Source organism: Eucyclogobius newberryi, unplaced genomic scaffold, assembly GCF_026437365.1.
Source record: "Eucyclogobius newberryi isolate DKJ021-1_F unplaced genomic scaffold, fEucNew1.0.hap1 SCAF_11, whole genome shotgun sequence".
NCBI classification, from domain to species: domain Eukaryota; kingdom Metazoa; phylum Chordata; class Actinopteri; order Gobiiformes; family Gobiidae; genus Eucyclogobius; species Eucyclogobius newberryi.
Window position 1 is genome coordinate 24,411,847 of NW_027315735.1, and position 14,285 is coordinate 24,426,131.

The window sequence follows — 14,285 nt, forward strand, 5'->3', positions numbered from 1 at the left end:
ATCGCTGCTGTCCCGGTAGATGGATGCCGTTAACAAGAACCCCATCTGTGGGTAATAACAAAGACACCCAAATTATAGCGCAGTGAAACATAAGAAGTTTGGTCTCTGAGGCAAAAACACAAGCTGCGCCTTCTGTCAAACAAAGGAGATGGAAAACGCCATGACAAATGCAAAGATATGACGCTAAACAACACAAAATAAACAATTTGCAACGAGCCGGAGGACCAGTGGGTTGGGTTTGCTGCTCTGGCCAAAGGTAAAAGGAAAGGGGGAGCATCTGCAGCAGCCCATAGTATAATTTAAGTCTATTGTCTTCTATATCTGTCAGTGTGCGGAGGCGATGAACTGCTGAGTGGCCAGTTCGAAGACAAAAGATCCGGTTGTCCTTTTTGCCCGCGATTGTATGTGAAATGTGTATGTGTTTTTTTTTTTTTTCAAAGGATCGCTGAGTGGACGATCCAAGCGCTGGTAGAGGGTCAACTATCCCATTAACTTGTGGTATTGTGAAATCACTCATTAAGCTTTTATGTGCGTTTCAATGGGGCCCCGGGCGGCTCTGATTCACGCAGCACGAGTGTTTTCTGCCGCTTCCATTTATGTCGCTGTCCAAACGCTTTTTCTCAAGGTCGGAAAAGGTCAAAGCGGATAGACGGGCTTTGAATGTGCTACCTCTCTGAAATAGATGCGGCGGGGAGGAATGAACCAGGGCTATAAAAACTATAAATGTGCGGCGGAATTTGCAGACGGGTCAGTGATGGCGGCGCATTTTTATTTTCCTGACGGGATGAAAGCCCAGACGTGCCATGATATCAAAATCTGGTGAAAAGGCTCGAGTTGTGTGGCCTGACATGCATTCATTTTGGTTTAGATTTTGTCTAATACGGCTGTCTCACTACAGACTTTTGAGAAACGTTTAAATTATGAAGGCAAAGTGTATTATTTATGAATGAAAGTAATTGCCTGGAATAAAACCAAACATGCACGACACTAGACACGGATTTATAAGGTTCAAAAGACACCCCGAGTGCCACTTTAATTAAGATCTCAAACAAATTACAAATAAAAGTTCACTTGTTGACATGGTGAATATTCTGAAATTACTAAACATATCCAACGTTGGGAGGCAGAACCGTGTCTTCGCTGCTCCCAGACTCGAAATGCATCTTTCCCAGCGCAGGAGAAGCCCCTCGCGCTAGTGTCCGAAACACAGGCAAGCTCCACTGACCACTGGGTAAAAGAAACGCTGGCGTGGACCCCGCACCGACAGGACTGGAGGCGACACAGTTCATTTCTAGTCAACTATACACGTCACTCTGCTCTCTTTCTACCTCCTGAGATTGGGGAGAACTGAAAAAAGACACTAGACAGCATCAACATAGCGACGAAGTATTGTAGCAGCCACTTGGGCATCACGTTCTGTTGGAGATGCATAGAGCTAGACCTGGCCAGGTAGATCTCTCTTTTCACAGATACACGATGAGAAACATGCAACAACAACGACATCACATCTTTAATCTCATTGCTTCCTGGACATTTTCCGGGACATTCACGATCAGCAAAGAAATAATTTACAATCCTCCACGATGCGACGGATGTGGCAGAGATATTGCAAAACATACAGATGGGAGAAAGTCTGAGGGGTGGTGGTGGTGGTGGGGGGGCGGGCGGGAGGGGGGTCGGCGATCGGGTCAGGTTCGAGTCCGCGATCGGCCTTTTCTGGAGGAACATATTTACATCCGATACGTGAGCTAAGAAGAAGAAGAGGAGGGCGAGTCCGGTCTTTGAGGGCGCTGCAGATTTGAGATCACTGACAGTGGACAGCTTGGATTTCCAGCACTGTTCATGACAACTATTACTTTTTTTTTGTCGAGTTTGCGAACGTCAAGGGATTAAAAGAAGCTTGAACGATTGGCGATGTCGGAGATGGGGAGAAGGGGCCAAAGGCAATGGGAGGACACACTGGAATGGCTTCAGATCTGTGCTGCGTTTGGGAGATTCCTGGTCGGCTGACGGCGTCGAGCAGAGCTACCAAATGTACCCGTTCTCCTCCTCCTTGTCGTCGTCCCCGTCCTCGTCGTCCTCCACGGCGCCGCGGGGGTGGATCCGGCCCCGTCTCTTCTTCTGCCGACCGCGGCCGCTCGGTGAGGGCGTCTCCTCCTGGTCGTCCAAGAGAATGACGGCGCCGCCACTGCCAAAGTCCCCCGACGTCTCCTGGTCCTCATCTGCGGGGACGAATGTTTGTTTACTACTATTAATAATGAGATGCAAGATGGTAAGATGGTGCTTCTCTGACTAAACAAACACACATGAAAACTCATTTATCTGATTTATTTGTGTTCCCTGTCTTTAACAAAGACAATTTATTTTGAGGCTTCTTAAAAGATTTGTCTGAAAATTCAACCAACAAACACAGAACTTCAACGGATTATTTCCAAGAGCGAACGATATGAATGATAATGACCAATTTACCCAACTCTCCCAAACAAATATTCAGTTTTATTGCTTGATCTCCATTCTTCAAATCCTAATCTGAAATGCTGTTTTAAAATGTGGTTAAAATCTGTTTACAGTTCTATATAGATATAGAGGCAGTGTGACCTTGTGTTTGTGCCCTTTTTGCTCGATGCAGAAGTGTAAAAGGAACCTCCAGACGGCTGCTCTGAGCTGTACGAGGCAGTGAGTCCGACCACAGACAAAAGCCTGCCCTGTTTGTGTGCGAGGCGCTGGAGAGACGCCTCATCAATATTGGAAGCTGCAATTACTGGCTCTGGCCACAGTGGGTAGTATTCATGTGAGTGCTTTGGTTCGGTAATCAGCATGTCTGCAGGATTCTTTCTGGATAATTATTGCCCTTTTTCCAACAATGAAATCCCAAGCCAATTGTTTCACGGCAAAGTGCTTTATTTTTGACAAATGTTTAAAAGTTTGTCCATATTGCATAAACTCAATCAATGCAATCCAAATTCCAAAAACTTTGGGACGCTACAATCAAGCAAGATGAATGGCTTTATTAAAGTTTCATCGACTAAAATTGTGAATAAATACAAGAGAAATCCAAAGTTTCTCTATAGCAATTGCATGGGAGTAAACAAACCCTTTAGACTAATGTCTATTATAAATTACATTCACAAACTACTTATTCTGCTTTTATTTATAGTTCAAATAATGTCCCATTTTGTCTGGAAATGGTTGTAAACCTCAAACGGCACAGATTACGCGAGACAACATTTTCAAGGGACTGCCGAAAAGCCAATATAGCACTTTACTGCCAATCGATGAGTGGGATTTCATTGTTGGAAAAAGAACAATAATTAACAAACGACATCCTGCAGACATGCTGATTATAGCCAGGCTGCACCAACATGAATACCCACATAATCACACATATATTTCAGCTAATTGTACCTTCCAGGACCAAACCAAACAGCCTGTGGTAGACATTAGGTGCAGCTCTACTGCTTCTCTCACTGATGAAAAGCTCTTTTGACATTGCTCAACGCTGGCAGCCGTGACAAATGGCTGTACTTGACTTGTGAGATGCTGCCGCTTATCGGGCCTCCCTGAGCTGAATGCACAGATGGAATCAGATGTACGAGTGAGGCTAAATCAGTCAGACTAAATCCAAAGACTGCCTTATGTCTTATCACAGTCTTAAATGATCACTGATGCTCATGAACGCAGACAGAATGAGGATGTATGAAGTGAGCTGGTTGAGCTGGTAAAAAGCACAAAGTCCTACACTTCCACAGAGAGTATACGAGAATTATGTCAGATTTGTATGGAAAAAACTGTGAGCATAATGAGAATCTTTAACACTTTTAAATTCTTACGGATACATTGTAAAAGCATAAGAGATGAATATGCACTAGTTCTGTTTTTCCTACAGAACTAGTGGATGTCACAACACATTTGATGTTTGGCTTGTATCAAATCAAAATGTTGTTTAATATTTAAGTTAGGTTATTTAGGTTTTTCTAAATTTGTAATAAAAGCACACGGATACTACACAATGGCTGCTGCATAGTTTGGTCCTGGTTTGAGCCTAGTGTAATCCTGATGTAGACTTGGTTCGGTCCAGGTCTAGTTCAGATTTAGCTTTGGGTTTAGATTGAGTTTTGATGTGGTGTAAGAACCCCTTTTTCCACCAAGGTGCTGGTTCTGGGACTGGTTCAGAAAGGGGCACCAGCCCAAAACCAGTGCCAGAACCACCTTGGTGGAAAATAACACCACTGTTGACGGTTGAACAGCTCTTATGTAACAGTAAAAATGAAACCAGCGCACAATAGCGTTATGTGTCTTTTGTTTACGTTGGCAAACATATTTTCCGAAAGAACTGCAAAAAAAACAAAAACGGATCTATTTTTGGCATATTATTCCAACAGTAGATTTTCTGACTAGTATTTGACGGGAAAAGTTACAGACTGAGGATAAGAGGAAAAGCAATGAGACTGGAGAATTGTACTGCAAAGGAAGGAGGAGGGAGACATGCAGCGGTCCCCCAGGGTCTAACTTTGAAAGACAGATGGACAAACTGGAGCCAATGAGGGCAAATGCAGCAAAGCAAACTTGTTAGTCTGATGTGAGCGATGACACGGGGCTCACCGCAGTTGGGGTTTCCTTGTTTTCTGGAGCCTGCGATCTCGTTACCGTACTTGTCCACACACCAACACTGGCCGGTGCTGCTGTGACACTGGGTCGGCTTGAAGTAACCCTCCTCAGTGCAGTGCGGAATGTAAGCACCTGAAGAAGAAAGTACAGCAGAGGAGTAAAGGATGTAGTAGCTGCAGTAGTAGTAGTGACTGTAGTAGTAGTAGTGTAGTCATTACAAATAGCTTACTAAGGAACTGTATTTGAACATTTAAAACATCCCTTCAAAATCTGACCTTTGTGAAGGCTGTAGGAGCGCTGTCAGCTGAACACGGACAGTTTGATGTCACAAAAAAGAAAAGAGCGGCCACTAATCAAACTTGCTTGAAGCCAAACTAAGTAACTCTGGCGATAGAGCTCCCACTGCAGCTCTCTTGTGACAATACATCATCACATTTTTTTCTTTTTCTTTTGCAAACATTAAAAGAAAGAGCCAGGGAGTGTCATTTGCAGTCCATATTATAGATTTGTGTTTAACATATGGAGACAAACAGGTAGCGGAACCCCCACCCGTGCAGCTCTAAATAATGAAATTAAATCTCTCCTTCTACAAGAAAACAGTCCATCTACTGTATTTAACATAATAACATTCATCCCACATGTCTTATTATCATTGTCCTGCTGTTAGCTTGAGATGAAAGGACAGCAGGACATGTTACAGGCCCGTGGTAAACAAGAAGGATGAGCGCAAGGGAAAGGTCAGTGGATGCTCTGATAGGGAGGAGCGGATGATATCACACTGAAAAAGCTTGTCCTGAGGTTGTGGGGGTTATTGTGTATTCACCGAGGGACTTCGACAATCAGTTACGGCTTTGAAGGTTGCCGGACGACAACGATACCTTCTGCTTAAAGGGAAGCAGTCACTTTCAATATCAAACACAAACGCTAGCACGCGGCTACGTAGCGCTACCTTCATCTGACCCACGCCGAGCTCATTTTTCAAGCCGTTTTAGAAGGATGCGCCCGATGGGGACTCGTGACACCGGGGACAGAATGTCAGTGTGTTTTCTTGTGTTTACCTTTGCAGTTTATTTACTGCAACAACACCAAGTTCTTTAAATGTTAAGTGGGTTGCTGACCTATGAGGCTCTTCTTTCGACTCTGATTTTGAATCTTGCTCTTCTCTGTTTGGCAGGGCAGGCCTAAGGAGAGAACAAAACACAATTAACAGTTCGTCTTAACTTCTCACCCCAAGTAACATTGTATTGATTCTTAATAATGAGCTGCATATCCCTTACACCTTGCTCTGAATCGATGCCTCGCTTCAATAATTTCCTTAAAATGTTGACTTTACTGGTGCGGGGCCATTAACACTGACATTAGAGCAGTGCAATCTGAACCAGACGGACTAATGGAGGAGGTGAAACATTTGTGGTGTCTGGCAAGGTGCAGTTTAAAATACATTAGACAGTCGAAGTCATTATCAACCTGAAGGTATTGGTCTGAGGAGCCAGAATTTAATAGTAATTTAGCCTGAAACAACCTGAGACATGTTTACTTGCCCTGGTTTTGTTTAATTGCTAGTTTTGATCTCACCTTGCTCCCCCTATAGGGCAGTATAAACTAACTCCTCAGACCAGTACCTTCAGATGAATAAAGACATCTGGATGGCAGCCAAAAATGTCTTAATTTCCCAAATATTGTCCAAATGACTAACGTTGAAACCTTTTGTACCTTGGACCACTCCTGCTCATTCACCAACTGTGAACCTGGTCTTTACCAACACCAAAATCACAGTCAAGTATCAAGATGGCGCCGCAGACAGATGCCCTGGTGTTTAAGTTAGTATAAGTTACATGTTTGCAAATTAAATAGAATTATTCTGATGAAATAAGATAATATTGCAGGACATTGCATCAAAGAGAGGTGCAAGTGTATAGTATTACGTTTTTAATACGCCTTTGGGTGTCTTGAAAAGGGCTACACAAGTGCTATTATTATTATTCACAACAACAACAACAACAAGAACAACAAGTACTTGGAATGAATGTGTCTTTTTCATTAAGAACTCAATGATGGTCTGGTCCCCATTAAACAAGCTGAAAAACTGAATGAATATGTTTCGCTTCTGTAGATATATATTGGTATATATTAGTAAATTATAGCGTGTGTTCCTGAATAAACTAATCAAACTAGATCAGAAATAGACGCGTGTCGTGGACTGCATGAAGAGCCACAGACCGTCACCTTCAGGTTTCTGAAAACAGAAGCACCACTCGTTGTTGGACAGTTTTCCATCCTTGAAAGAGTCGCAGGAGTTGAAGAGTGGCTTCATGCACAGCTCGTACTTGTCCAGGTAGATGGCACTCAGCTCTGATTGGTCCAGCAGGAGGTCAAAGTTCATGTCTAGTTTGTTGAACATCCAGCCGAGAGAATCCTTACAGATGGGCAGGATGCTCGTGTCAAAATCTGAAGCAGACACAAAAGAACGGTGGGAAAACTCTTCAAGAAACATTTTACCTCAGAGAGACAGACAGAAACAAACAAAGAGATTTGTTGAATAGCATATCTTTGGTGCTCAGATCGCAGCAGAATATATCGTAATGAAGGGCAAATTGATGTCTTTTATAAAAAAAAACAAGATAATATTTTAAAGTATGTCTCTGGGCCATTAAAACAAACTCTCATATGATTGATTGTTGAAATAGTCTCACAGTCATTGATGTGATTTAGAGGTTTTTTCTCTCGATCTTACTGAGTTCAGCAGGAGGTTATGATAAAGTCGTTTACGCTGTGACCATTTTGGACCTGTGATGTTTATCTATTGTGAGTGCATTTTTGGGCACAGAGACAGAGCATCGATGCGTGTTGACACTACACTGAAGAGAGCAGGGTCCTTGTCAACATCAGTGCCAGACCTAAAGTGCCCCCTCGCTTCTCTCTCTCCTCTCTTTCCCTCGCTCACTCACGCTAATGCTAAAATGTGCTTTACGTTTCCTGCAGTACAATTCTGTTGAACAAAAAACCCCAACAAGAACCTTACAACATGTCTTACACTTAAAAAGACAAAAACAGGATGATTAAACAAGAGTAATATTTCTGAAATTATAGATCTATACAAAGAGTTCAGGGAAAGGGTAAACTCACGTCCTGGTGCAGAGTCCACGTTGTCGGAGGATTTGAGGTCCCTGTTGGCGTCCAGGTGCAGAACCCCAAACCAGTCCTTCAGTCGCGCCGCCAGACTGTGAAGCTCTGTATCTGTGCAAGCTACACAAGATAACGAGAAAATACATTATGGATACAACCGTCATCGCAAGGCTTAACTGATTATTGCAGTTTAGTGTCGAAAACAATGCATCGTTGTCAAGCAAGGTGCAACAAAAATACATTAAAGCCATATAAATACAATCACTGTGAGTTTATCAATGCAACTATAAAGCTTACTCCTAAAAAAGGGCGCGAACGCACTCATATATATAATATGTAAGTGTGCGTGGAACCCGTGGACCTGACTACAATGTGGGGACAAAACCCAAACTTCACACACTGGTCCATGCGTGTGACAGCAGCGGTTTGACGGCTTGACACATAAACTTCACATCCAGCTTCAGCTTAAATTAAACGAAATAAGCCAGCACCTTGTGAGCTCCTGTGAAATGACAACACATTAACGTGAGAACAAGAACAACGTGAGTACAGAACACGCTCCTAATTGGACTGAATGATATACAAGGCCATTTTTGTAGCAGCTGCAATTAAACAAGGAGCCTACAGTAGGCATAGTCTGTCTTTAGTTCTTTATCAATTCAAAACTAACTCAAGGACTCAAGAGTCGCCTCTGTGTCATGTGCAGGGGCCACTACACAAGCCACAGTTTAAACATTCAGATCAGGGGCACAGCTGGGAACAGTTTTGATCCTCATACGTATTCTACAAACCCCAAGGAGCAGAATGTTCTATAGATGATGAAAATTGGTCTCATATTCAAGAGCAGGAGAAGGGCTCCGGCTGACACAGGAGCAGGGGTGGAGCAGGGACATTTAGGGACTGCGGGGGGCCCTCATAATAAACTAAGAGTAACGCAACATGAACATTAGAAATAGTAACTTTAAAGTTGTATTAAAGACATTACATCACCCCCCCCGTGCAGCACAGTATAACATATTTACTAAAATATATATTCAAGAAGGCTTTAGTGTTAACAGGTTTGATTTAATATCAAGATTGTTTACACATTTAAAATGTATACCGGTATTAAGAAAGAGCAAATAATTCAAATGACTTAAAAATACTTAATAAATGTGCTTTTTTGTTAATAGTGATATCTATGGGCTTTTTGTCCAGCGCTTGAAAGCCTCTTTGTACAGAGGCTGCACTCTTCATGGCCGACTGCAGTGATGCAGTGTGTGCAATGGGAGAGGATCATTGCATTGAAGTACAATTTGGCAGCATTACTGAACAGACCAAGTCTCATGAAACGGAAGCGATTCAATTTGGTCCTAATCATCTGGTCAGTCTCACATAGATTATTATGGTATGCATATATTTTTATATGTGCTTCAAATTTTAAAACACCAAGACAACAACAAGATATTTGATTTCCTCAACATTGTCAATAGGAATTTTATTTATAAGAATCTGAACATTGTCTAAAGAGAAACATATACAGATGTTTTTGAGAAATATATTAATACAATATATGTATATTTCTAATTTAGCAGATTCTGCAAATTGTAGGCACTTTGAATGAGGCAAATGAAGCTGCTTCGCGGAGGACCTACCACTGCCCAGTCATTTATATTTTTTTATAATATATTTCATGTCACAAATAAACAAGCCAAAATACACCATGGCTCAACTCAATGCAATGTTGCAACCCTTTACTTAGTTAAATCTATTTATTTACCTTTATTTTAAGCAGGTAAAAACCTTTTTCCAGAGTGACCTGGTCAAAAGTTGTAAACTTGCAATTAAATGTATGTCTCAAGTTATTACCAACTGTACATTGACATGTAACTGCTAAAACACTACTAAATGTATGTCTTCAACTGTTCATATTACACAATTCTACAACCCCTAATCAAGTATTTGCTTTTTAATTTAGAGAGAAATGTCTTTCTCTGTCTTTGTATTGTTACTATAGAGACCACTTGACATACTTTGTGTGTAATGACTTCAACACTGTGCATAGAAAAGCACTTTAATGACCTTCATAAATCATTCTGCACTTGAGATGTCTGTTTTATACAACAACTGAGAACTTAAGGCCTGTACTTGGCATAATTTATTTCAATAAATCCTTAACCCATAAATGTATCATAATCTTTTCCACTATTCTCAAAAGCCTGACAAAGACTGTGCACTTCTCACACTTCAGCCTCCGTCCATCCCACATCTGTCAATCCAAGTCACTTTGTCTCCCTCTAAACCCTCGGCATTTGATTGACAGTTCCTCCACTGTTCGGTTTCTGTTGCAACTTTGATAATGTGCCTCAAGGACAAAAGCGTCAGCTGGTCCAGTGCTCTGACAAGCCTCTGCTGAGGGCGCTGATATACATCTACATCTGCTACTGTATAATACAATATGTAGAAATAATTGATATTATATTTCTAACCTTTATGACCTACACAGAAACACAGATTCAAATAATTGCATTTTATTAGAGTATCACATGTAACCGCATAAGTATTTCATATTAGTATTTATTTAACAAGACAACAGTCACATAAAACTGCTCATACCAGATTATAACTATGAAAGCTAATTTCCATCTGCAGTCCTTAAAAAGGAAGAGGGCAAGTATGAGACTTGAGCTGAAATATCGCTTCTTCAATGAGATGTTATCGTAAAGGTGCACTACTGTATGGCCCTGTCCCAATACACGCACTACACACTACACACTTGACTGAAGCGTGCATTTTCTAAAAGAGCATGAAGTGTGTAAGTGCATAAGGAGAGGTAAACATGAGAATCGGAACAATTATATCATGAGTGTATATCAGAGCGTTGGGAGGAATGCGATAAAGAAACCTGCAGTGTAAAAGTGTTGTTAGTGTTTTGTTCAACCGCAGTTGAAGTCATCACAAAGCCACAGCTCAGTTTGTTGAATTGGCCACAAACAAATAAGAACAGGCTTAAAGTTTTTACAGTGCAAAAAGTGGACAGTCACTTATTTATTTAAAATATTATCAGTTTAACTGTTCCCTGGCCCTTCCAGGGTGCAGTGAAATGCATTGTGGGGAAATGACTTGCCTGAAGTCTGCATTGATCCACACTCAAGTCTGCACACTATTGCAGCATATGTTTTGGCGCAGGTGCTGCACATGAAGCCTTGAATGTTCCACAGCATGACTTTTAAATCTCCATGGAGCCACCACTAGGCCTAGTTACAGGTCAGAGTTGAGGAATGGTGACCCCGCTCATAGTAAAAAAAAAAAAAAAACATTTGTTTTTAAACAAAAATACCTGTTATCAATTTTAAGTAAGTTGAATGCTGCAGTGCACCTTTAAGAGCGGTAGGTGCGTTTTATGATTGATACGTGGCAGGACAAATGATTTATCCACGCCACGTGGAAATATGATAAAAAATTTGCTGAAAAAAATCGTCCATTCCACCTTTAACATTCAGTGGCACTCTGATTCTGTCATAAATATTAACACTAGTGGTGCAACTCAGCATTGACCCCTGAGTGACTGAGTCGAGTGTTTACTAAGAAATCTAACACTTCTGCAAATGAAATAAATCCACAATTTTAAACCATTTGCCTTTAATGGCGTAGGTCATCAATTCACTCCGTGCATAACGTTTGAGGTGACATAACGACTGCTTTTCTTACCGGTAAAGTCATTTCCAGCCCAGCACTCCACAGCTCTTCTCTTCTGGCTGATCGTTACCAGTGCTCTAACTCTCGATAAGTCACAATGCAGCTAAGTAAGAAATCAACTATCGGGACATTTAAGCTGCAGGAGAGAGCGAGTCCACCGTTCTATGGACATCATTGACAAACATTTTCAGAAGGTCTTGGAGCAGGGGTAGGCAAACTACAGGGCCTTTCAATCCGGCCCGCCAAGCTTGTACAAGAAATATAAAAAAAACAACAAGATTTTATTATTATTTTTTTTCCTTTTTTCTTCTCAGGAATCTGTCTGCACTTGTATCCTTGATACATATGACGTGAAATGAATTAAATAATAGATTCAATAGCCTATATTTGACAGAAAAGTGATATTTTATTTGATATTTAATTTTGGGGATTTTTTTTTCTTTCACATCACTGATGGCAGGCCGGCCCTCCGCTACTTGCCTGGATTCGAATATGGCCCTCGGAGGAAAATAATTGCCCACCCCTGTCTTGGAGGCATCTTGAAGAGCTCGACATGTTAGAGACTGTGAAGCAAAAGGCAACACTATCGGGCAGGGCGACAAAACGGACCAGAAATGACTTTGTCTGTAGGAGAAGCAGCCGTTAGGTCGCTTTATGAGTGAATTTTGTAGCCTCCAAACAAGTCATTTGTGGCTAGTTCTGTATTATACATCGAATTACATGAGATTCGGTTATACATTTCCTTCAGTGCACATAATTAGAAGGTTACTCAAAAATTTGAATAATATCTTGAATGAACACCTTAAACTTTGCCCTGTTGCTTGTGAAAAGTGAAGTAAGTTCTGACTCATTTGAAGTTTACTGTACGTGTAAATCTGACACCTTTGACAAAGTGCACGCTGGTGGGAGAAAGCGCCTACATCATACTTAGCTGTCACCGGATCCATCAAACAAGGTGAGAAATACATAACTCGAAACTAACAGGAGACTTAGGACTGGTTTTTCAACGCTTGGCTGAAAGAAGTCATCATCTCCTTATTAGACGACTTTAACTTCGTGCCATTTATTACCTGCTCTGTCTCGCCTCTTTGCACTTTCAGCATACTAATACACAATACACGCCTCATATTTCATAGTTAGAAGAGGGGCTTTGTCTCTTTATTTATTATTATAAGATTTCACTGATATTTCTGTGTTCTTCAGTAATCGTGAATAATCATTAAATTGTGATTTATCAATTTTTTTTCTCTATTTTTTTTACCACAAAATCAGAAAAATATGTTGGTTGAGCAACATTAATTCATCAATAATAAATAGCATAGCAAAGAGCAATGATGCACAATAATCTAACACAATCTTTTGGCACTTATAACTAGAGAAATTACTTGTCCAAAATCCATTTTGTGTACTCTTTGTGCCACAGCGCTTCGTTACAATTTCTTTATTAATTTCTTTTATTTCCTGAAGCAGCTTGTTATGTCACTCGTCTGTACCTGTTTCTTTTGTGACTTGGATCTCCGTGCTCTTCTGAGTTCTCCTTTCAGCTTAATTACATTGAACACTCTCCACTCCAAGCGCACTTTGAATTGTTTTCACATTTTTCACGCCGTCTCCCTCGTTCCTTGTAGACTTTCGGTGCATTATAACTGCCGTCCCTTTTGAAATACATCTGTTTGTATGGTTTTATTATTTTGATGCCATAAATCTATTATCTTGTCACGTACAGAGAGGGACACGGCACGCATACGCCCCGCGGCCATGTCTGTGTTTGCAGTCTCACTTGGGGCTCGCCGGGGTCAGAGCAGATTAAAGATGTCGGACACGCGGTCTATTGACATCAAAAGCTGTACCAGGGGCAGATTACAATATTGTGGCGAGAGGCGGATTCACGGAGGAGAGCTGTGACAGACGACGAGCCCGCAGGGATCACGCTCTCTCCTGCAATGTTTTTATTAAGTCAGAGAGGAAACACACACTCAGGTGGACGGCTTGTTGTTCTCATATTCTTATCTGATCGGATGTTCTGTGTTCGAACAAGTAGGATTGGAACTAACAACTAAAGCCAATTGGTCAGAAATGTGTTTTTTTTTTTTAAATTTCCATTGTGAAATCTAAAAAAAATTAAAACAAAAACAATTCATCCAGCTAAAGATGAAAAAAAAGCTTAAAATGTTGTTCGTCATAGGCTTCTTGATAGATAATTATTGCAAATTAAGAACAAGTTTTACAAGTTCATATATATAAAATGTATGTAATTCTACTTCTTCTACTATGTACTTCTACTAGTCTAAATTTGAATTGATACTGGTGTGGTCTTTTTTCATTAGAGATGGCATGTCCAGATAATGTTCAATCATCAAAACAGTCGACAATTATTTCTGTAATCAGCTTTTTTTTTATTGATTTGATCCCTCCTTTCAATTATGAATGAATCCCGGGGAGATTAGCTTTGTGGAAGCTAATGGGCCTCCTAATAAATAAATAAATGAATGACCAAAGTATAATTACAAAACATAATAGAAGAACTATAAACTCATTATCATGTATTAGACGTGCTGCGCAATTCATGTTTTAAAAGCAACTGATTAGATGATTGGCTTTGCACAAGAGTGTAAAAATAAGATAAGAATTGCAACATCTAATGGTGAATAAGAATCTACAGTGTTTTACTAAAAAAGGCAGACATTCTAAATTGCCCTAGGCTCAATCAGTAAGTGTACAGCATGGCTTATTGTTGTATGAAATAGGAGATGCTTTCTGTCTATTTATCAACCAAACAGACCTATAGGTTACAGACAGGAGCAGAGACCTGAGACCTCATGCCTGTTTGTCAGAACTCGTGAGATCCAACCTTTCTGACACTTCTCCTGGAG

The 14,285-nt window shown here is 40.8% G+C and overlaps 1 protein-coding gene across 1 annotated transcript in view; it reads right to left on the reverse strand.

Moving 5' to 3' along the window:
- Positions 1-998: 998 nt before the first annotated feature.
- spock1 (SPARC (osteonectin), cwcv and kazal like domains proteoglycan 1) overlaps positions 999-14,285 on the reverse strand; it is a 107,841-nt gene continuing 94,554 nt past the window's right edge. Inside the window, exons 9-13 of the mRNA XM_072439633.1 lie at positions 7,735-7,854; positions 6,835-7,056; positions 5,727-5,789; positions 4,603-4,740; positions 999-2,222 (exon numbers count right to left, since the gene is read on the reverse strand). Coding sequence (XP_072295734.1) covers positions 2,026-2,222; positions 4,603-4,740; positions 5,727-5,789; positions 6,835-7,056; positions 7,735-7,854 — 740 coding nt within the window. The 3' untranslated portion in view covers positions 999-2,025. The remainder of the gene's footprint in view (positions 2,223-4,602; positions 4,741-5,726; positions 5,790-6,834; positions 7,057-7,734; positions 7,855-14,285) is intronic.